General features: G+C 38.2%; 1 protein-coding gene across 5 annotated transcripts in view; it reads right to left on the minus strand.

Moving 5' to 3' along the window:
• The window catches only part of cabin1 (calcineurin binding protein 1), a 95474-nt gene continuing 73401 nt past the window's right edge, over positions 1 to 22073 (minus strand). For 4 of the 5 annotated variants that reach the window (XM_057355796.1, XM_057355795.1, XM_057355794.1 and 1 more), the window contains 6 exons: positions 15576 to 15650; positions 5834 to 6113; positions 5639 to 5689; positions 2857 to 3012; positions 2441 to 2628; positions 1 to 1841 (listed from right to left, as the gene is read on the minus strand). In XM_057355796.1, coding sequence (XP_057211779.1) covers positions 1692 to 1841; positions 2441 to 2628; positions 2857 to 3012; positions 5639 to 5689; positions 5834 to 6113; positions 15576 to 15650 — 900 coding nt within the window. In that variant the 3' untranslated portion in view covers positions 1 to 1691. The remainder of the gene's footprint in view (positions 1842 to 2440; positions 2629 to 2856; positions 3013 to 5638; positions 5690 to 5833; positions 6114 to 15575; positions 15651 to 22073) is intronic. The other variant, XM_057355793.1, reaches the window with a different exon arrangement.

Below are 22073 nucleotides of genomic sequence, written 5' to 3' on the forward strand. Positions count from 1 at the left end.
TTCAGGTAAAAAGTTGAAGTGTATTTTTGGTTTTGTGATATCAATGCAGCATGTCAGAAATTCAGTAATATCATTCTTCTCAGAAAAAATAGCCTGAGCAAAGTAATACTCCAAGGAGCTCAGAGAACCTCACGTCTCCGCGCAAGAGCATATATCCAATTCTGCCATGTTACATTCTTAACAAGCAAAGAGACGGTATACAAACAAAACATTGTTTACAAAGAGGAAAAATAGAAACACATCTTTCTGTTTACAGGTAGTTTGGTCAGCCATGCTCACGGCATCAAAACACGTCCTTTCAAAAACAAGTTTTTCTTATATAGAAAAAATCTAAACTCCAAAAATACTGGTAGCTATTTATCCATCTAAAGTAGAAAACATTTGGTAAAAAACATTCTTCCGTCTAAATCGTTTTGATATTAGAATGGGAGATGATGCTCCAAAAACAGATCTGTCAAGAGTAACACCACCAGGATCTCCATCACAAATCCAACCAGGTACCAAAACATCAGATCAGATTGTCTTAATGATGTGAAGATAAAAACCTGTATGTCAAGATAACTAAGAATATAACATCCGGGTACTTTTAATGGTTTACCATTCAGAGATTATAATAAAAGCCAAACAATAGGACATATCAGCACCATGTTTTGGTCTTTGTATCTTATTGAAAAAAATCCATGAGTGAGAAATGAAATGAAAAGCGTTTCAGTACTTGGTTGGGTCACATTCATATTTGAAGTGAAATGAATAATATTCTCAGTGCTGTTGGCAGGGTTAACATACGGTACCTTCCCCAAATGGAAAAAACCTCAAAATACACAAGACATTAACAGTAACACAACACACTTCAACTTTCAACAGTTGCAATGGAATTCTTGGTGGTTTAACAAATTACCTCAAAATCAGGTCTTTAATATTTATACAACCAACAGATTACCAATACAACAATCCATAATAATAACCCAAAAATAAATGTGCTGTGAAAAATCGTACATTTGTAGAACTTACAGCATGGACAGCACAAACAAACGCCCCGTGCGTGCTATACGTGGAGGCAGCACAGCTTTGAAAGTAGAGGTAAAACCACACACACACTTAGAGAAAAATAGCCACACGTGTCCACATGGTCGTAAAAAACGGTCACTTTTGCATGCTGACGTCCCGAGGCAAGTTTCCATGTTTGGTGGTGATATGAATCGTGTTTATTTTACACCACTGAGCTGAACAAAATGTCAAGCAAAACGGACTTCCTGTTAAATCTGTAAACAACTCTGCAAATGTAATGCCCCAAAAACTCTTACCGAGTAAATTGCATTAAACAAACTGCCTCTATTACATCATTCATGCTTCAGGAGAATATTGTGAACAGATTCAAAGACGTGATGCTAAGAACACACCGTTTTGTTGTGGTTGGCTTTGAACGTCACTGAAGTAAAAATGGCACTTCGCAGGATTGTACACAATGAAAAAACAACAACAGAATGACACAGTCCATGCTTAGCAGCAGAGGAGCCAAAACACAAAAACGCACAAGTGCCGGGGTCGGAAAAAGCCCTTTCGCTGAAAAAACGTGCATACGGCGGAGTAAACGCGCTATAGAAAAAGAGAAGAAACCGTCAATGGTTAGCTGCAGCTACACGAATAAGAAATTTTGCTTCTGAGCTCGATTCAGAGCTCTTGTTTAGAGTTCAAATGTCCATGTCCATGTAGTCGTCTTCGTCTTCTGATTCGCTCTCCAGAGAGGATTCCTGACTGGATGTTTCCTGAACCTCCAAAGCGGGTTGAGTGAGAGTGTCTTTCTTCACATTAGCTGCCGACTGAGAGGACAGAATCACATTCTGAAGAGAGTAGCGGAAACATAATGAGGGAGATCTAGAGAAAGATGAACTGTAGCTATATGATCAGTTGCTCGATTCGCTCAATTGTTGGGTTGAGTAAAAGTCATGAAAAAAGAAAAAGAAAGATTTTGGCTTGAATTATTTGTAGATGCCACGTTATGCATATAATGCATTAACATTCAAACATTTGACTTAAAGGGACAGTTCGCCCAAAAATGACAATTCTGTCATCATTTACACATCCTCAAGTTGTTCCAAACTTGTATAAAGTTTGTTGCTCAGTTGAACACAAAAGATGTTTGGAGGAATGTTTGTAACCAAACAGTTTTGGGGCACTATTGACTACCATAGTAGGAAAAAATACTATTGTAGTCAATGGTGCCCCAGAACTGTTTGGTTACAAACATTCTTCCAAATATCTTCTTTTGTGTTTGACAGAACAAAGAATTGAATACAGGTTTAGAACAACTCGAGGTTGAGTAAATGATGACAGAATTGTCATTTTTGGGGGAACTATCCCTTTAAGAGCAACTGTTTAGTATTGCAAAATTTTGAATAGGAAGAGAATTGAATATTGGGTGATTTGAAAAAATACCAACCTTGAGTTTTTGTTTGGTCTCTTCAGAGATGCTACCTTTCGGGGACAGTAGGGTGGGCGTGGGGGGCGTGACCGTTATCTCCGGTGGGAATTTAGTAACTGTGGAGGGGATGACCAATTTGGGCATGTTGGGAGGAATTCGGGACCGGATACGACAAGCATCGCCCTGCTTGGACTGGTCTACACTTTCTGTAGAAAGGAAAAACACGCACATGTTCTTAAACACATGAACATTTGATCATTTCTTTCTGTAGCTAAATACACTACTGGTTAAAAGTTTGGCCAAATGCTTATAATACGTTTTAAAGACTATAAATACTCTTTTCAAGATGCATGCCATGGAGTTGGTTGAGAAAACAGCCATAAATAATTGACCACATTTTGGACAGAACGCACCCATATGTAAGGAGACTTTACCTGTGCTGGTGTTGGTTGAGCAGGACGGAGGCTCAAGGCCGGCCCACTCCTGTGTGCTGTGAATCTGAGAGACTGTTGCCATCTTCATCTGCTGACACAGGTGCGACTCCTGGTGGCGGTACAGCAGACCCTCCGTAACCGGCTCTGCTCTGTCCTCTGCACACCAGAGATAAATATATATCATGAACATTTTTAGATTTATTATACCTGGTTGATGATACAGAGAAAGGAAGGATGTTAGTAAAGTTGTGAGAATAACAGCACTATAAAAATGATAAAATAGTGAAAAGATTCGTTTTTTTCTATATATAGCACTTTTTACATTAAAACATATAGACGGTTTCAGCACCAACAACATAAACAAATGTCATGTGGTCCAAACTTTACTTCCGCTAGACCTCTGCAATAAATCAATAGCAGTTGAGTAGTTTCAATTTAATTTATACAATAAAATATGAATATAAATAAATGTATTAATTTGAATTAAGTATAAAATAAATGGTTATATTACTAGCCAGACCGATAACCAAACACAGACCGGAAGTTAACTTCGGGCTGAAGAAACTGTCTAAACACAGACAATAGTGACAAAAAAAGGGAAATGCATAAAAAATACATGATAGTATTGCAATTTTACTCAATGCAAATGCTGAAAATTAACTGAAAATAATTGCCATTAAGTTTGGAATTGGATCATTATATTTATAGTGCTATTAAGTGTGTGTATTCATTTTTTCATAAGATGTGCAGTATACAGGTGCTGGTCATATAATTAGAATATGATCAAAAAGTTGATTTATTTCACTAATTCCATTCAAAAAGTGAAACTTGTATATTATATCCATTCATTACACACAGACTGATATATTTCAAATGTTTATTTCTTTTAATTTGATGATTATAACTGACAACTAATGAAAATCCCAAATTCAGTATCTCAGAAAATTAGAATATTACTTAAGACCAATACAAAGAAAGGATTTTTAGAAATCTTGGCCAACTGAAAAGTATGAACATGAAAAGTATGAGCATGTACAGCACTCAATACTTAGTTGGGGCTCCTTTTGCCTGAATTACTGCAGCAATGCGGCGTGGCATGGAGTGGATCAGTCTGTGGCACTGCTCAGGTGTTATGAGAGGCCAGGTTGCTCTGATAGTGGCCTTCAGCTCTTCTGCATTGTTGGGTCTGGCATATCGCATCTTCCTCTTCACAATACCCCATAGATTTCCTATGGGGTTAAGGTCAGGCGAGTTTGCTGGCCAATTAAGAACAGGGATACCATGGTCCTTAAACCAGGTACTGGTAGCTTTGGCACTGTGTGCAGGTGCCAAGTCCTGTTGGAAAATGAAATCTGCATCTCCATAAAGTTGGTCAGCAGCAGGAAGCATCAGAAGCGTCTCGCCTGGGCTAAAGACAAAAAGGACTGGACTGCTGCTGAGTGATCCAAAGTTATGTTCTCTGATGAAAGTAAATTTTGCATTTCCTTTGGAAATCAGGGTCCCAGAGTCTGGAGGAAGAGAGGAGAGGCACAGAATCCACGTTGCTTGAGGTCCAGTGTAAAGTTTCCACAGTCAGTGATGGTTTGGGGTGCCATGTCATCTGCTGGTGTTGGTCCACTGTGTTTTCTGAGGTCCAAGGTCAACGCAGCCGTATACCAGGAAGTTTTAGAGCACTTCATGCTTCCTGCTGCTGACCAACTTTATGGAGATGCAGATTTCATTTTCCAACAGGACTTGGCACCTGCACACAGTGCCAAAGCTACCAATACCTGGTTTAAGGACCATAGTATCCCTGTTCTTAATTGGCCAGCAAACTCGCCTGACCTTAACCCCATAGAAAATCTATGGGGTATTGTGACGAGGAAGATGCGATATGCCAGACCCAACAATGCAGAAGAGCTGAAGGCCACTATCAGAGCAACCTGGGCTCTCATAACACCTGAGCAGTGCCACAGACTGATCAACTCCATGCCACGCCGCATTGCTGCAGTAATTCAGGCAAAAGGAGCCCCAACTAAGTATTGAGTGCTGTACATGCTCATATTTTCATGTTCATACTTTTCAGTTGGCCAAGATTTCTAAAAATCCTTTCTTTGTAATGGTCTTAAGTAATATTCTAATTTTCTGAGATACTGAATTTGGGATTTTCATTAGTTGTCAGTTATAATCATCAAATTAAAAGAAATAAACATTTGAAATATATCAGTCTGTGTGTAATGAATGAATATAATATACAAGTTTCACTTTTTGAATGGAATTAGTGAAATAAATCAACTTTTTGATGATATTCTAATTATATGACCAGCACCTGTATAAGCGATTAAATGTGACGTTTAAGTGTGTTAAGAAGCAGTGTTTCATGTTTACAGCTAATGTCATTGAACACAACCGCCTGTGTGTGTAAAATACATTTCCTGCAAGCTTTAATACAAGAAAACCTGTGATTGAATTTCAGTGAGAGAGATGAACGCATAAATCTGATTAAGCCCTTTCGATTGGCCTTTTAAGGACACATGCGCACACACAGCGTCTTTCTGCCACATGCACCTCTTATGCTTAACACAATCATCTACTCAGGCTCCTCATCTTTGTTTCCTTAGCAACTGAGCATCAAGCACAGAACACATCGGCCAAAATGACAACATGCCAAACACTGATGAAACAGCCATCGATATCTGTGGATCTATCCTGAGAAACGTGCAGGAAGTGAGACAGGAGGAGAAACAGCTGGATCTTTTCACTTATAAACATGCCGCTGTAACCTCAACGTTCAGAATTGTACCATGAATAATTTTGCCAACAAAGACGCCCTCTGCTGGCCCCGTGTGGGAATCTGTAAAGTTTACAGACAGCAATAGATTCATTTATGAATCAATGCTTTTTTTATTCTATCGAATAAACAGAATGAATTAATAAAATATATGTATTCATTTAAATTGACAAAAAATGAAAAGAGACTCAAATGTAAACGCAATACCTGTGTGGGGCAAGTAGGCCATGCTTGCTATTGGTTGGCTAGGCGTCTTCCGCTGCTGCGATTGGTCAGGTTGGCTGGTGGGCAGGCAGTAGATCTGTGTTGGAGTGCTGTGCGTCTGTGTGAGAAGCGGCCGAGGGGTCTTGTTCAGCTTGGCCTCCCCGTCCTGGGTTAATATGGGATGTGTGTTGTTGAGGAGGCACGGCGTGGAGAAGGACGCTGGGAAGAAGATGTCTCGCTGGTCTTTACTAATCTTGGGTGTGGTGGGCGCATCAATGGAGCTCTGAAAGACAACAAAACACGAGTGGATATCTTTTCTTTTAAAACTTAAAAAAGGATAGTTAGATTGAATCCTGTCAATAACTTAGTTACCACATATTATAAATAGCTCGCAGTGACAAATGACCACTTACGCAATTTCCTTTCGTTTCATTTTAACTCTTAAAACCGATAAAGTAATCTCGATCACAATAACCGTAATCTCACAAAATCAACCAATCGCTGAGCAGGAACGTCAAGCAGCAATTAGCCAATCAAAAGCTCCAAGCGTGATCATCCAATCAGCTGAATCTTTAAAGCCTACCTGTAAACTTGCGTTTCATCATGATCCGTCGAAAACCCTAAATCAAGACCGTCGCGGTACAAAAACCGACTAAACGGTGCTCCGGGTCCTGTGTGAGTGTCTTGAGAGAAGCACTCAGGGACACAAACAAACTACATGACAACAGAACCAGCGGTTGCCGTAGCAACAAAGCCGAATCGCAGCCAATCGCTGATCAAACGGCCACTCGCTCACTCTCTTTGGAAAGGTTTACTCTCAGAAGTGCAGAAAATAAACTTCTATCAGGTTTCTATGGGTTTAGGTGTGGTTGCTAGGTGGCAGCACAGTGGACCAAGAGAAGGGAGCCCACCTCATTGTCCCTATGACATTCTGGTGGGTTTGTTGCAATCCCTAAGTCTAAAAATAAGCAGCACTTAATCAGCAAGTACAAAGTATATAAAATAATCATTTTAAAATATTAGTCATCTTGAGGGCACCTTGGAAGTCAGCTGGGGGGCCCTTCTAGGCCACGTCCCCCCGTTCCACTGCTCCACTGCCCTAAAGAGATATTTGAATCATATCTGTTATGATTTATTCACCCTCATGTCATTTTGAGAAATGTCTCCGTGGTTTTGTGTTCATACAATCACAGCCAATGGGGTCCAATGTTGTTTGGTTAACAACATTCTTCAAAATATTTCCCTTCGTGTTCTGCAGAACAAAGAAAGTCTTATAGGTTTAGAATGGCATGAGGGTGAGTAAATGATGACAGAATTTTCATTTTTGTTATATAATTTATAACCAAATAGTTGATCTAGCTGGTATATTCTTACATACAATTTGACAGATAAATACAGTAAGAATACAAGAGTCATAATAAAATCCTACAGACAATGATCTATACAGATATTAAAGATAAAGTGGAAGATTTGCAAAAATATCATCTATTCTATATAATACAGTGTTTCCCTAATCGGGGTTCACAATAGAAGTTAAATGCAAAAAAGTTATGTGAAATACTACTGATAAAAATGATAAATAATTGATACAAATAAATGTAAAAGAGAAATAATATTAAATCAAATATAACATTTATTTATATATAATAAATATGATTTTATAATATACTTATACTTATGAAGGATACTATAATAGAATGACAATATTATAATATAAATATGAATTATTTTCATATTTCCTTAAAATCTCAGGGGATACTTCAAATAAATAATTTAGGTTAAAGGGGTTCAGCTGACAAACGCTGGTATAATACACTGTCAATAATAATTTGTTTGAATGTTTTCTTTATTTTTTTCCTCATTTGTATGTTCATTTATTTCTTATGTCTCTACTGTTCTTACAACAATGTGTTTTCTGTCCAGCTGTATTGCGGCAATGCAAAACTGCTCAAAGCACTATAAAAATGCTTAAATAAACAGAATAATCAAGTCTTAACTTACTTTGAATATCCTTGCCACCTGCGTTTATTTGGGTTTAGTTTGTCATTTTTGGCCATGAGACGCACTGGAGCCTGGTTACCTGACTTCAGTATCTCAGCTACATTTACATTTATACATTTGGCTTGTATGCAAAGTGACCGACGGTGCATTAAATGAACATGTTTTTACTGGGAGTTGAAGCCATGTCCTTTGTGTTGCCAACACAAAGCTACAGAAACACTTAAACTTGTGCTCAATTTGTCATATCAACATTATTTTCCAGACAGGCAAATAATCATAATTGTTTACCTTTTTGACCACTAGAGGGCCAAATGGTCACACAAAAGCAGAGGCCAGTCTCAAACCTTATTAATGAAGGATAACGCTGCAGTCTCTATGTAATTTAATGCGGAGATTCACTTACACGTGTAGAGTGATGCTGTGTTGAGTGTTGGCACAAATCTGTTCCTATGGAAACACTCTGGCAAGGTAAAAAGCGTGTTGTAACATACCAGAAGCTAAATTACCCAACACAACGTGCTCAGTCACATGCGCTTATGTATGTGAGCACATGTGTGTACCACATATTAACCTCTTAACATACTGTTTGCAAAAAGGGTTTCGGACAACAAAGTAATATTCTAATGAAGCTTTGTGTCGATTTTGATTTCAGCACATGGAAACGCCACAGTTATCAGCAATTTGCATACACGAGTGAATTTTGAGATGGAAAGTAAACAGGTGGAGGGCCAGACAGAGGCATTTGGTAGTGAAAGTGAACAAAGTAATCAAAACAATCAAAAATGATTTAAAACCCAAAGCAATTTATAGTATTAGGCATTCATAGGCATAGTTTTCATCTACGTAAATACCATAGTAGTTCATGTGTTTATTGCTCACTATAATAAAACTGATCATAGATATGTATTGACGTCTGCCATCTTGGAATGGTCAATATTTCAGTTTTTTATTGTTTGCATTTTATTTTTGACATTTTTTTGTTCACCCCTATTGGATGGCTATTGCAACGTTAAACGCTAAATTAGGGTAGCTCACCCTCTTGTCATTTCAAACCTGTATGACTTTCTTTCATCCGCAGAACACAAAAGTAGATATTTTGAAGAAAGTTGGCAACCGAACAGTGCTGGCCCCCATTAACTTCTACTGTATGGCCACGAAACCAATGCAAGTGAATGAGGGCCAGTTAACAACATTCTTCAAAAGATCTTCTTTTGTGTTCTGCGGAAGAAAGAAGAAATGCTGAGTAAATTATAAAATATTTTTTATTTTTGAGTGAACTATCACTTTAAGGATACAACACTGACTTGTTAACAAAAGACCTAAAAACAAACACAGACAAGCTGGTTTCTTTCATTAGACAGGAAGTTCCTTTACCTCAATTCTAACTTTCACACAAACCAGTGCACAAAAACAAACATTTAAAGCAAAACATTACTTTTCAATTACCAATTTTCAACCCTCTAAAGTTTCATCAGTAGTCAGTTGTTAACACATTTGACTATTTATGTGGACATTTTCAAAAACATAATCCTTACGCGGCAAACCTGTACGCACAAACAAACAAACAAACAAACACACACTTAGCATGAGAGTGAGGGATAGAGACGTATTTGCTCTCTCGTTTCTCCACCTGCGCTCTAAAAGCCACACGATGACTCAAACGCAAACAAACACCAAACAAAAACATTCAGAAGCCCTCAAAACAACACTCCTTGAACCCCACCGCACTAAATGACAAGCCTAATTTAGCAGAACCTGCAGAGAGTGAGAGAGTGAGAGAGAGAGAGAGAGAGAGAGAGAGAGAGGGAGGGAGCTCTTTATAGCTGTGAGCGGCAGACGGCACAAAGAGACGGAAAACTCACTGACAGGAAGGTAATGAACTCCAAACATGTTAATGGACCTTCAGCAATTACAGCAATTAAGGGATTACAGAGGTTTAAAAGACGGCTGGGTGCCGCACATGGACTTCATGATGGCCTGAGGTTGTGCCAGTCTAGTGCAGATCCGATCCTTCCTATATGCAGGTTGTGTAGGGCCTCTGCACCACCAGGGGGCCCCTTTGAGTACCGAATCAAAAACACTATTGTAAACAAGACACTATTTTTATAATTTGCAGATTCAACTTTAGAGGAATCATTAGGAAATTTCTTTTTTAAAACTTAATTTCTTAAAGTCTGGGCGGGAAAAAAATGGCAACAACACGAAGCAAAAGAACAAGGCATGTGTTTTTGAATTTGTACTTTTTTTGTATTTGTCTTATTTAAGGTCTTTGCACAAAGGGTCCAAAATTTTCGTATGCGCTTTTTTGTATTTGGCGCTTGTTTGTACGGTTGTCTCTGAATTGTCAAAACGCCTCTCAAAATGCTTGCTACGGATGCGAAAAACGCAGAAAATCGAGTGTAAATGTGATTGACACAACATGAGGTTGTATTTATTTTTTAACGTGCGGAAATTTCGGACGCAAATGTCGTAGTCAATGTGCAATGGCCTTTAGTCTTGCCAAATTATGCAATGAATAATTTACAAAACAGTTCTCCAGTACAGATTTACAAATTCAGTATTTGTGACCCTGGATCACAAAACCAGTCTTAAGTAGCACGGGAACATTTTTAGTAAAAGACAAAAATACATTGTGTGGGTCAAAATTATCGATTTTTCTTTTATGCCAAAAATCATTAGGATATTAAGTAAAGATCATGTTCCATGAAGATATTTTGTAAATTTCCTACCTTAAATATATAAAAACTTTATTTTTGTGAGTGGATGGTCTGCCACAGTGCCCCTGATTAACAACTTCAAAGGCGATTTTCTCAATATTTAGATTTTTTGCACTCTCAGATTCCTGAGCTTTAAACGGTTGTATCTCAGCCAGATATTGTCCTATTCTAACAACTCATATATCTATAGAAAGTTGATTTATTCAGCTTTCAGATTATGTAAAAATCTCAATTTCGAAAAATTGACCCATAAGACTGGTTTTGTTGTCCAGGGTCACATTTGTCCACTATATTTCGTTTGCCCTTTGATAGGCTAATATGTAATTTTTAGTTTGTGCATTTAGAGAATTATTGATGTGTTTTCGTATGCTTAGCTTTTTTGAGAAAACTGTATTGATCATGCTTTATTTTTGTTAGTAAATCACTCATGTGGTAGTAAAAACACAGCGTTTGCATGTTATAGTTTTTTTAACAGCTAGATGGTTCCAGAGCCACGCGTTAGGTCAATACATTTTTTTATTTAATTTAATACTTAATTGTTTGAGTAGAAAATTAACCACCAGTTTAATGTTTTTTTTCTTTCAGTCTTCATTCGTTTAAGCGTGTTAATTGAGTTATTGTATTTATTTCTTATAGTTTACAGTTATGTTTAGGCCTATATCTAATTTTAATTATTTGTACAGGGGCCCCTCACAAGTTTGCTTAGGGCCCTCAGACATCTAGGATTGGCACTGGTCTAGTGCTTAACAACGTGGGAAGCAACCACAGGTTACACAGAAAAGTTTTAATTCTCTTATTTTATTTTTTCATTTTTGTTATATTATTTAGGCTATAAATCTCAATGTGAAAACCATGTAGCCTACCAAAATTTCCTTAACATAGAAGTGAAATCTTACTGTCGTCTTGCAATCTGCCTAAGAGAGAGAAAAACAGACTGGAAGCTTTTTTTTATGACTGTTAGCATTTTTAACTTTTTTAAGTGACTCTGGAATGGTCACTTCAGTCCTGATTTTACACATATTTGGCGCCACCTATTGCCTAGAAATCAAATATAAGAAAACCCCAGTTTTTCAGATGTTTTTCAAGACATTGGCTTACCAACCGCCAATAAATAACATAAGAAGTAGCTTACGCTGCAGACTCGTATAAACATGCCCATAGCCCGAAGCTAAAAATTCACGCTTAGACGGATTGCTTTGCTTCATAAGACTTCTATAAATCTTCAGGAGCTGCGAGGATTCATTTTGTTGCGTATGGCCCGATTCACATTTTGTGTCTTTTCCGCGTGCATATTCATTATTTTAAATGTAGACGCGCAGCAGGAGCGCGAAAATAGGGGGCGCCGCAGTCGCGACGCGCATAACTAAATCTAGTAGCAGAGTTATTGCAAGGCATTTTCAGTGCATATAATCCATATATCTTTTGTTTATACCTCCTCATCTCAACGGCTATCGTGGCCCATGGTTGCTTAGCGACAACAGACGCCAGGAGAGCGCAAAGTCCAGGTGCTTTGGAAAAAAGGAGAAAGCAGTGCAGCTCGCGTTTTCCGCGTGGTTTTAGACGCGAAATGTGAATCCAGCCTAAATCTGTTTTTTTTTACTCTCAAAGTGACAGCACCTGCAGACTTCCTTTTACAAATCTCAAGGATCCAAATAAAAGTGGATTGTAATTGGACACAAAAAACAGGCTCACTGATTTGTTTTGTTCTAACAGATGATGACTGTAATGTTTACGCAGGCTTGGTACACTCTACAGCATAAAACGCAACATACACAGAAGCATTTCTGACAAGCAAACACCCACCCGCTCTGTCTAAAACCAATGCTTGAACCCACACTTCCCACTGTCAGGCTCATTTCCTGCTTACTCTAGAGCCACACACGACTTCTGAGGTAGTATACAACATAAACGGGTAAACCTGCTGAAATAACAAACCACCTCAGGATGAGCTCGATTTGAATGATTCATTACTAATACGATGAGCAATAGAATGATGTTGACCAAAAGAACACTCAAATCAGTCATCATGTACAACCATGTCATTCAAAACCCTTACGATAAACAACGCAAGTAAATGAGAATTTTCCTTTGTGGGTAAACTATTGCTTTACCTAGCTTTATGATATTAAATGAAACAAATCGGTCCTGGCCCGAAAATTATTTCATCATTTATTCACTCTCACGTCATTCCAAACCTGTATGACTTTCTTCTGCAGAACACAAAAGAAGATATTTTGAATAATGTTGATAACCAACTAACAATGGCCCCCATTGACTTCCATTGTACGGCCACAAAACCACCGAGACATTTCTCAAAATATCTTTTTTTCTGTTCCACAGAAGAGTCATATACAGGTTTTAAATGACATGAGGGTAAATAAATAATGACAGAGTTGTTATTTTTAGGTGAATTCTCACTTTAAAGGGACATTTCACCCAAAATTAAAATTCTTTCGTCGTTTACTTACCCTCAAGTTGTTCCAAACCTGTATAAATGTCTTTGTTCTGCTGAACACAAAGAAAGATATTTTGAAGAATGTCAGTAACCAAACAGATTTCACCCCCCCATTGTCTATCATAGTATTTATATTCCCTACTGTGGCAGTAAATGGGGGATGAGATCTGTTTGGTTACTGACATTCTTCCAAATATCTTCCTTTGTGTTCAGCAAAACAAAGAAATTCATACAGGTTTAGAACAACTTGAGGGTGAGTAAATGGTGCCAGAATTTTCATTTTTGGGTGAACTGTCCCTTTAAGATACAATAGAAATATAAAATCTCAAAACTGATGCTAATGGTTATGTATATACAGTATGTGGGTGTGAAATGACAATTTTTCATTTTAGGAAACCAGCCAATACAAAAGTGCAGCATTTACACTTAAACCTTCAATAAGCTCTAAAATCATCTCTTTCTAACATAAACTTAATCAGATTGAAAGGCAATGATAAATATTGTACGCTCCCTATTGGCAGATTCCAATACACGTTTTGATGATTTATGGCACATACTCAGCTGTGACGTGGCATTAGAAACAGTCGACCGGCATGGTCTACCTGTTACTTACCAGACACAAAATATTGTAGCAATGGCGCATTAGAGCAAAGTGAACAGATATCATGAGTGATAGCAATGTGAATTGAAAGCAGTTGGAAGAGGGAGGGGGAGCTGCTTGAGTGGGTGAGAGATGGAAGAAAAAGAAGAGAGTTAGAGAGAGGAATGAGACACACAGCAGGGGTTCTTACACGTTTTCCTGAGAGCACCCTAATGAATGGCTAATCAAAAGAGAGAACGCTTTCATACTGGAGGGAGGAATGAGATCTCGCTCTGATACACAGCTGCATTCTGAAACAAAAACAGTCTAAATACAGTATGGCTAATTCCTTTCCAAATGATACCATACTACTAGTTCTGCAGCATATATAATGTATAGGTTTACTGCATACCTGACTGACCCACTGATGTGCCAACATGTGTAGTGTACAGCCAGAGCGCTGTGTCCCACAATGCATTGTGACCGACTTGCCCTTATATTTCCAATGTGACAATCACACTGTAAGCTATATCTAAATCAAAGATTTTATTGATTTCTTAAATTTTTTAAATTACATCGCCTAAATTTGTGGTGGATATTTTGGACACAAAATAAGATTAAAAATTATAATTCATCCATCTATTTAAAGTCCCCGTGAACCAGAATTCTGACGCATTTCTGAGTGAAGCTCAGGGGCGTGGCTTATTTTTTTCACTGTGATTTGATTGGATGTATAAAAACAGCCGTTGCATTTTGAAATGGAACTGGGAGCAGACTGACAGTTGAAGGAGAGAAGTTAACAGATGCCTTGCCCAAGTCGTCTAATTTACGTCATTTAAGATGGATAGTCACTACAGGACAGAAGTGCATTTTTTGTTGATTTTGAGGGCACAAGAATTTTAAGAAGAGAATGACCCACATTGGTAAACTATTTACAATAAATGCTGTAATATTTCATGAAAAAATAGGATTTCTTTTTTTAATTTCACTGAGACTTTAACAATGAAATAAAACTGTAAGCCACTGGCAAATTAAATATTAGTTTAATAATCAGTTTTTAAGCCAAAACACCAAAATCTGACAATCTGGCAAAAAATTGCAGAAAGTGATAATTTAACAGATTAATCAACATTTAAAGGTCCAGTGTATGAAATTTAGCAGCATCTAGTCGTGACGTTACGAATTGCAATCCCCCCACTCCACCTCTTACTTTCAAAGCACTACAGGGCTGACACAGAACTAAAATGTGGTCACGTTTTCGCTTCTTTGCCGAAAGAGAGAACTTATCTACAAAACGCCCTCTGTTTTGCACTGGTTACCTATAAAGCATCACATTAACTTTAAAATCTTGCTTATTACCTATAAAGCCCTACGTGGTTTAGCTCCTCAGTACTTGAATGAACTCCTCTTGTATTACAGTCCTTCACGTGCATTACACTCTCAGGCGTCCTGTCAGTTGGTAATACCTAAAATTTCAAAATCAAGTGCAGGTGGTAGATCCTTTTCCTATTTAGCGCCTCTAACTCTCGATTGGAGTTTTGGGTTCCTCGCCACCGTTTGCATACTGTTTTGCACTATTTGCCTGGCCGGGGGGGCTGCTTTAGAATTTTAAAGTTTTAATTTATTAATATTGCATATAGGAATTTATAGTCTGTTTAATATTTGACCTGTGTTTCTCTCTCCTTTATCTTAAATGTGTGCTCTCACTGTGCGTGCGTGTCTGTGTGTGTGTGTGTGTGTGTGTGCGTGCGTGTCTGTGTGTGTGTGTGTGTGTGTGTGTGTGTGTGTGTGTGGGAGGGAAAAGAGCCAAATGTGAACAGAGGTGTCTGTGTGTGTGCGTGCCTGTCTGCGTGTGTGTGTGTGTGTGTGTGTGTGTGTGTGTGTGGGAGGGAAAAGAGCCAAATGTGAACAGAGGAGTATTGGATTTGCATTCCAGAGGGAAACAGCAGCTATCGAATGTTATTTCCTGGAGCATGCGAGTGTGTGTCCTACCTGTCTTTGTGCCGATGTTGCCATTTGAATCTGGCAGAACTTCACAGCTTGATCCAATGCTACATCCTCATCCACCTACAGAAAGCAGAGTGCAAGAAAAACAAGATTAGACATTAACATTCATCATAACCTGATACCCAATGTTTAAAAAGTGCTTCTATGAAGAAACTAAGAGTTTCTGAGATCCTCTAATGTCTTCACATTCTGTCAGAATTATCATTATAATGAGCATAAATCTGAATTCCCAACTATAGTGAAAACTGTTTGCATCTCTAATAAACTTAAAATTGAAAACTTATAAAACACTGCTTTTCTTATGAGGGTATTTTTTTATTTGGTAGTTTTCCTATTTGAGTAGAGTAACACAATGGTTATCCCCTCAAAAATGAAACGTAGTTAAAAATGTCTCTTTGAATAGGGCAATATTTCACATTTCAAATAATGGGTGTTAACTTTAAGTTAAAAAGTTACAAAAACATAAATATTAATATGTATAAACATTAATGTCTACTAATGTACAAATACTACTGTAACAAACAGTTTGACTAAACAGTGTGCAACAGGTCAATGAATCTTAAAACCAAACATGAAGCGAATAAAGCATACAACAGACACATGCTTGTCTCTCATTAGCCACTGTGTGTGTGGAAAACACGTAACCTGGGCAAAAAAACCTTTCAGAAATCAGCTAATGATGATTTCTGAACGATGAGACCTGCGCTAATGAAGGACCATAATCACACCATCCAGAAATACGGAATAAAAAGATGAGCAGACACACAAACACCAGGCGCAGGTCCCACGAGGAGGCAGTAAGAACGAAAAAATCTGTACCGCCGTTATGATGCCAAAATGTGCAGATGGCATGATGATGCACTGAAAATGAACAAGCCAAAACAAAGTTCTGTCTGGACAAAACACCAAGAACTTATATAAACAAACTAGGTTTTTACATTCTCAAGAAGGAAATATGAGTGTTGGGTTGTGAAGGCATTAATAAGTAGGGATGCACCGAATCTAACATTCTTGGCCGAAGCCGAAGCCGAACATGATGTGAAACACTTGGCCGAAGGCCGAATAATACCGAACACCGAATATGGTTTTTGCATTTCTTCTATTTATTAAGCTATTTTTTTCACTATTGCACAAACTGAATAGTCAAAATTTGCTTTTAAAAATTTGTCTTGCTTTTCAATAAAATACAATACAACTTAATATAAAATTGAGCAAAACAAAATACATTAAAACAAAAAATTTAATAGCCTATATTAATTAGGCCTATAACTGACTGGTAAAAGAATGTTACTCTGTACCCCTACAACAAAACAGTTCATTAAAAACTGTCATTCCACATTAGGCCTATAAACTAAAAATACGAATAAACTAAAACTGTTGGATTATTATAGGCTACATTGCAAAATGATTTGAGAAAAAAAAAACATCCAATGCAAGCAATTCTGACTGATGCTGACTGACAACCATCAGTTCACGTCTCTCCTCCAAACTCCGCCCACAGAAGCTGACTGTTCTCTGGTGCACTCGTGGCCGGGATGCACAGAACATACTTTGACAAGTTGTTTAGTACAAGGAACTGTGTGCGCGCGACCACTGTATGATGTCAAAGGATGTCGCGAGCGGCGGGGCTACTGTCAGACAGCCCGCTCCCGTCTGAAGTAAAGTTACCGACCGGTAAAGACGCTTTCTTTTGGAAATTTACTTCCGTGCGGCAAGTCCCGTGCTGTGTCTTTCTCTGACACCTTAAAATGCTCCACACACACACTGCCAAAATGTTTTCGGCAGTAATAAAGCGCACGTCTCTCTCTCTCTGCGCTGGTTGCTAGTTGATCGTTTCTCGAGTCATGTTCGGTAAAATTTATTCGGCCATTTCACATATTCGGCCGAATACCGAACATGTGTTTTTTGCTATTTTCGGCCGAATATATTCGGTGGCCGAACATTCGGTGCATCCCTATTAATAAGGTTGCTAAAGTGTTCGGAGTGTTTCTTAATACGTTGCTAGGGTGTTCAGGTGGTTGCTTACAAGTGCAACTGCATTATATTCAGATCTCTAGATATCTTTATCAATGTAGAATCTTCTTAAGTAGCTCTTAATTTCGATTTATATAACACTTTTCCCAATAAAGCAACTTTATCAGTGCGGAAATAAAATTGAAAAACAAAAAAATATATTATATACTAGGGGTGTAACGGTACGTGTATTCATACCGAACCGTCACGGGTAAAATTGCAAATGAAGTCATCATTCCTATGCCCTACTCCCTTCGAAGGGCAGAGCCCTTGGAGTTTAGACTTTGGAGTGAACAGGTGAATGCACTTGGCAAAGGGAGCGACTGTGACATAATTTCCTCATTATCTTCAGCTGGCATGTTCCCGTGACAACGCAGCATGGTGTCCGTCAGCAGATGTCGCTATTTCAATGGCATAACTTAAGCATACAACCTAACTGTTTGCAAATAACATATATTTTATATTTTAAAAAGTTGCCAGCTGAAGATAATGAGGAAATTGCGTCCAAAGTCTAAACTCCAAGTGTTCTACCCTTCGAAGGGGGTAGGGCGTAGGAATGATGACTCCATTTGGAATTTTACCCATGACAGCTTGTGACGGTTCGGGAAGAATACACATACCGTTACACCCATATTACAGGTGCTGGTCATATAATTAGAATATCATCAAAAAGTTGATTTATTTCACTAATTCCATTCAAAAAGTGAAACTTGTATATTATGTTCATTCATTACACACAGACTGATATATTTCAAATGTTTATTTCTTTTAATTTGATGATTATAACTGACAACTAATGAAAATCCCAAATTCAGTATCTCAGAAAATTAGAATATTACTTAAGACCAATACAAAGAAAGGATTTTCAGAAATCTTGGCCAACTGAAAAGTATGAACATGAAAAGTATGAGCATGTACAGCACTCAATACTTAGTTGGGGATCCTTTTGCCTGAATTACTGCAGCAATGCGGCGTGGCATGGAGTGGATCAGTCTGTGGCACTGCTCAGGTGTTATGAGAGGCCAGGTTGCTCTGATAGTGGCCTTCAGCTCTTCTGCATTGTTGGGTCTGGCATATCGCATCTTCCTCTTCACAATACCCCATAGATTTCCTATGGGGTTAAGGTCAGGCGAGTTTGCTGGCCAATTAAGAACAGGGATACCATGGTCCTTAAACCAGGTACTGGTAGCTTTAGCACTGTGTGCAGGTGCCAAGTCCTGTTGGAAAATGAAATCTGCATCTCCATAAAGTTGGTCAGCAGCAGGAAGCATGAAGTACTCTAAAACTTCCTGGTATATGGCTGCGTTGACCTTGGACCTCAGAAAACACAGTGGACCAACACCAGCAGATGACATGGCACCCCAAACCATCACTGACTGTGAAAACTTTACACTGGACCTCAAACAACGTGGATTCTGTGCCTCTCCTCTCTTCCTCCAGACTCTGGGACCCTGATTTCCAAAGGAAATGCAAAATTTACTTTCATCAGAGAACATAACTTTGGACCACTCAGCAGCAGTCCAGTCCTTTTTGTCTTTAGCCCAGGCGAGACGCTTCTGATGCTTCCTGCTGCTGACCAACATTATGGAGATGCAGATTTCATTATCCAACAAAATGAGCAACTTAATATTTTTTTTTTTTAAAGTAATGCTTATCAAGACTAAAAAAGCTAATGTGCAAAACTTTAAAGTAGAACAGACAAGCTTTAGACAGCTTTGAAGCCACACTCACATCTTAAAAGACACAAACCAGGCTGCTTACACAAGTTTCAAAGCCTTTATTGATTTTTCGGATCCTCCCAAATTTCTGACACGAAGAGGTTGATGGGTTATAGAACAAAATGACCTAAAAAGACCTCTCACTGGAGCGCTTGTGGTCATGGCAACCAGAGGAGCAGTCTGAGATTGGGCATCCCTAGTGTCTGTTTTATGTCAAATAGTTGGCGCCTAGTGCCTTCTTATGCAATAGTGGGTGAGAGAGACGCTTTTCTCCAGGTTCGAGAAGTAGTGTGCACGTATGTTTGTGAATTCACCGTCAGGACTTGTTTCACCGGTCGGTGTGGTGTACGATTATAGGCGTATGACTCAAAACAGTGCACAACAACCTCGACACCGCAGAGCCCTCGTGAAAACACTCGCAGCACGAACATACACGCACACCTCACGGTTTGACTAACTGCTGTCTTGGACAAGGGTTGACATTTGCTGTGACGCTGTACACTATACTGTTTATCAGATGAACGTGCGGGACACAAGTACACAAACTAGTATCCAGCACGAGTTTTATGCATGAAAGAATGTACTTTGCTGGAGACAGTAACACACTTTTAACAAACTTTTTATGAGTGTTACAAGTATGCAAAGGTGTAAGTCTTTTGTTGCATACTTTTTCAGTGTTAAAGGGATACTTCATCGAAAAATGAAAATTCTGTCATAATTTACTTACCCTCAGATTAGGGCTGGGCGATATGGCAAAAAAGTAAACTCGATAGTTTTTTTCTATATTGATCGATAACGATATTTATTTCGATATATATATTTAGTTAAAAAACTGTATTTAAAATAATATATTTTAAATACAGTTTATTAACAAAAGTTAACCTTTAACCAGTTAAAATTAAATTAAATTAATGCACTGTTGCAACACAGAGGATATTAGGCCATAAACAACATGTACCAGTTCATTCAGTCTCATTTTGACTCCATTGACTCGTTAAGTAAAGGGAGTGTTCATTCAGTACATTCAACCAATGAAAGGGCTCCGTTACTGCGTACATTCGAACGCTAGTGGCTCAGCACCTGCGCACATACATAACGCTGCAATAATGTCTTGCTCGAGAAGTGGGATTCATTCAATGTATTCAGTGAACCTTAAAGACATCTCACATAAACTGTAGTACATTTCTTTAATCATGCAAGCATCTTACAAGGTTCAATATTTTAATGTGCACACAAACTCACTTCATTACATCTCTAATCTGTACAGGGCAGAGCTGGTTTGTTTCATAAGCACCAGCTCATGTTAGCAGATATGTTAACGATGGATATAAAAACGTTTGTGCTTGAGTTTCGAAGTAACTCGCTTGCAATTGCGGTTCAAGTTTGTTTTGTTTAACCGGCGATTGCGAAAAAAATAAGACACCTGATAAACCACGTAATGACAACTCGAGGTTAGTTTCACCTTTGTTTCCGCTTCCAGTAATGTTTTCCTCCTCATGTTGAGTTTTCTTTGCCAAGTGCAGTATGAAATGGACTTTGTACTTTGACGAGCATGATAAAAGCTGCACGCTGACTGACTGTTGTTGCGTTTATTTCTGCGTTCTGTTAGACTGTAAGATTAATCCATATCGAGTCAAAATGCCAATAGCTTATCATCGTTTTTGAAATACATTCTATCGCGATTCGATATGATATCGTTTATCGGCACAGCCCTACCTCAGATTCTTCCAAACTTGTATAAATGTATATGTTCTGCTAAACACAAAGGAAGATATCTGGAAGATTGTCAAATTTCATCCCCTGTTGACTCCCATAGATTTTATTTTCCCTACTATGGCAGTAAGTGGTTGGTGAGATCTGACAGTCTTCCAAATTTCTTCCTGTGTGTTCAGCAAAACTAAGAAATTTATAAAGGTTTGGAACAACTTAGGGTGAGTAAATGATGACAGAATTTTCATTTTGGGGTGAAGTATCCCTTTAACACTGAAAAAGTATGCAACAAAAGACTTACTAGTATGAATCCCTTTAAGGCCATTTCACAGCGACCCTTCTATAAATGAAGCTAATACAAATGTGTTTTACGATATATTAATTTGTTTTTTATTCAACACTTGCATCTAAATCTTGCCAGGACACAAACAAGGCATGTCATGTTTGTTCGTATCTAGAAACAGAGGATACCACAAGAACTTTCTGTGGTCAACATCAGTGGAGGAAACAGTAGCTGAGCCGGAGTGATATTTCATTGTGGTTAATCTTACACTGTGTCTACACCGAACGCAACCGGTGCGAAGCGACACGACAAAAGACATTGCAAACGCATTAGAACCCATTATAATTTTACATTTTGTCCACTGGACAATATGTATCGTATCGCAATATATTGCAATATATTGTATTGTGTCCCATCTATCGCGATATGTATCATATTGCAAGGCCCTTGCCAATACACAGCCCTATTAAAGGTACACAGTTACAATCACGTGGCACTTTTGAATGCGATGAAAAAAGATTTTTGCTATGGTAACTGTTTAAATCTTTTGGTAGGATTTTGACGGAATGCAGTGCACTCTGGAGGGGTGTGGCAAGATAATCGACTAAATGTTTTTGACGTTTTTTATCAAACTTTTGTTAGAACTTTTTTAACTTGGTAATCTTTTATAACTTTACCATATAATGTACTATTGTCATGTGGAAAACTTGACACCCTTCATGCCCTTTCACTAACCAATGAAAAGTATTAAAAAGGCAT

The sequence above is a fragment of the Triplophysa rosa genome, linkage group LG17 (genome assembly GCF_024868665.1).
Source record: "Triplophysa rosa linkage group LG17, Trosa_1v2, whole genome shotgun sequence".
NCBI classification, from domain to species: domain Eukaryota; kingdom Metazoa; phylum Chordata; class Actinopteri; order Cypriniformes; family Nemacheilidae; genus Triplophysa; species Triplophysa rosa.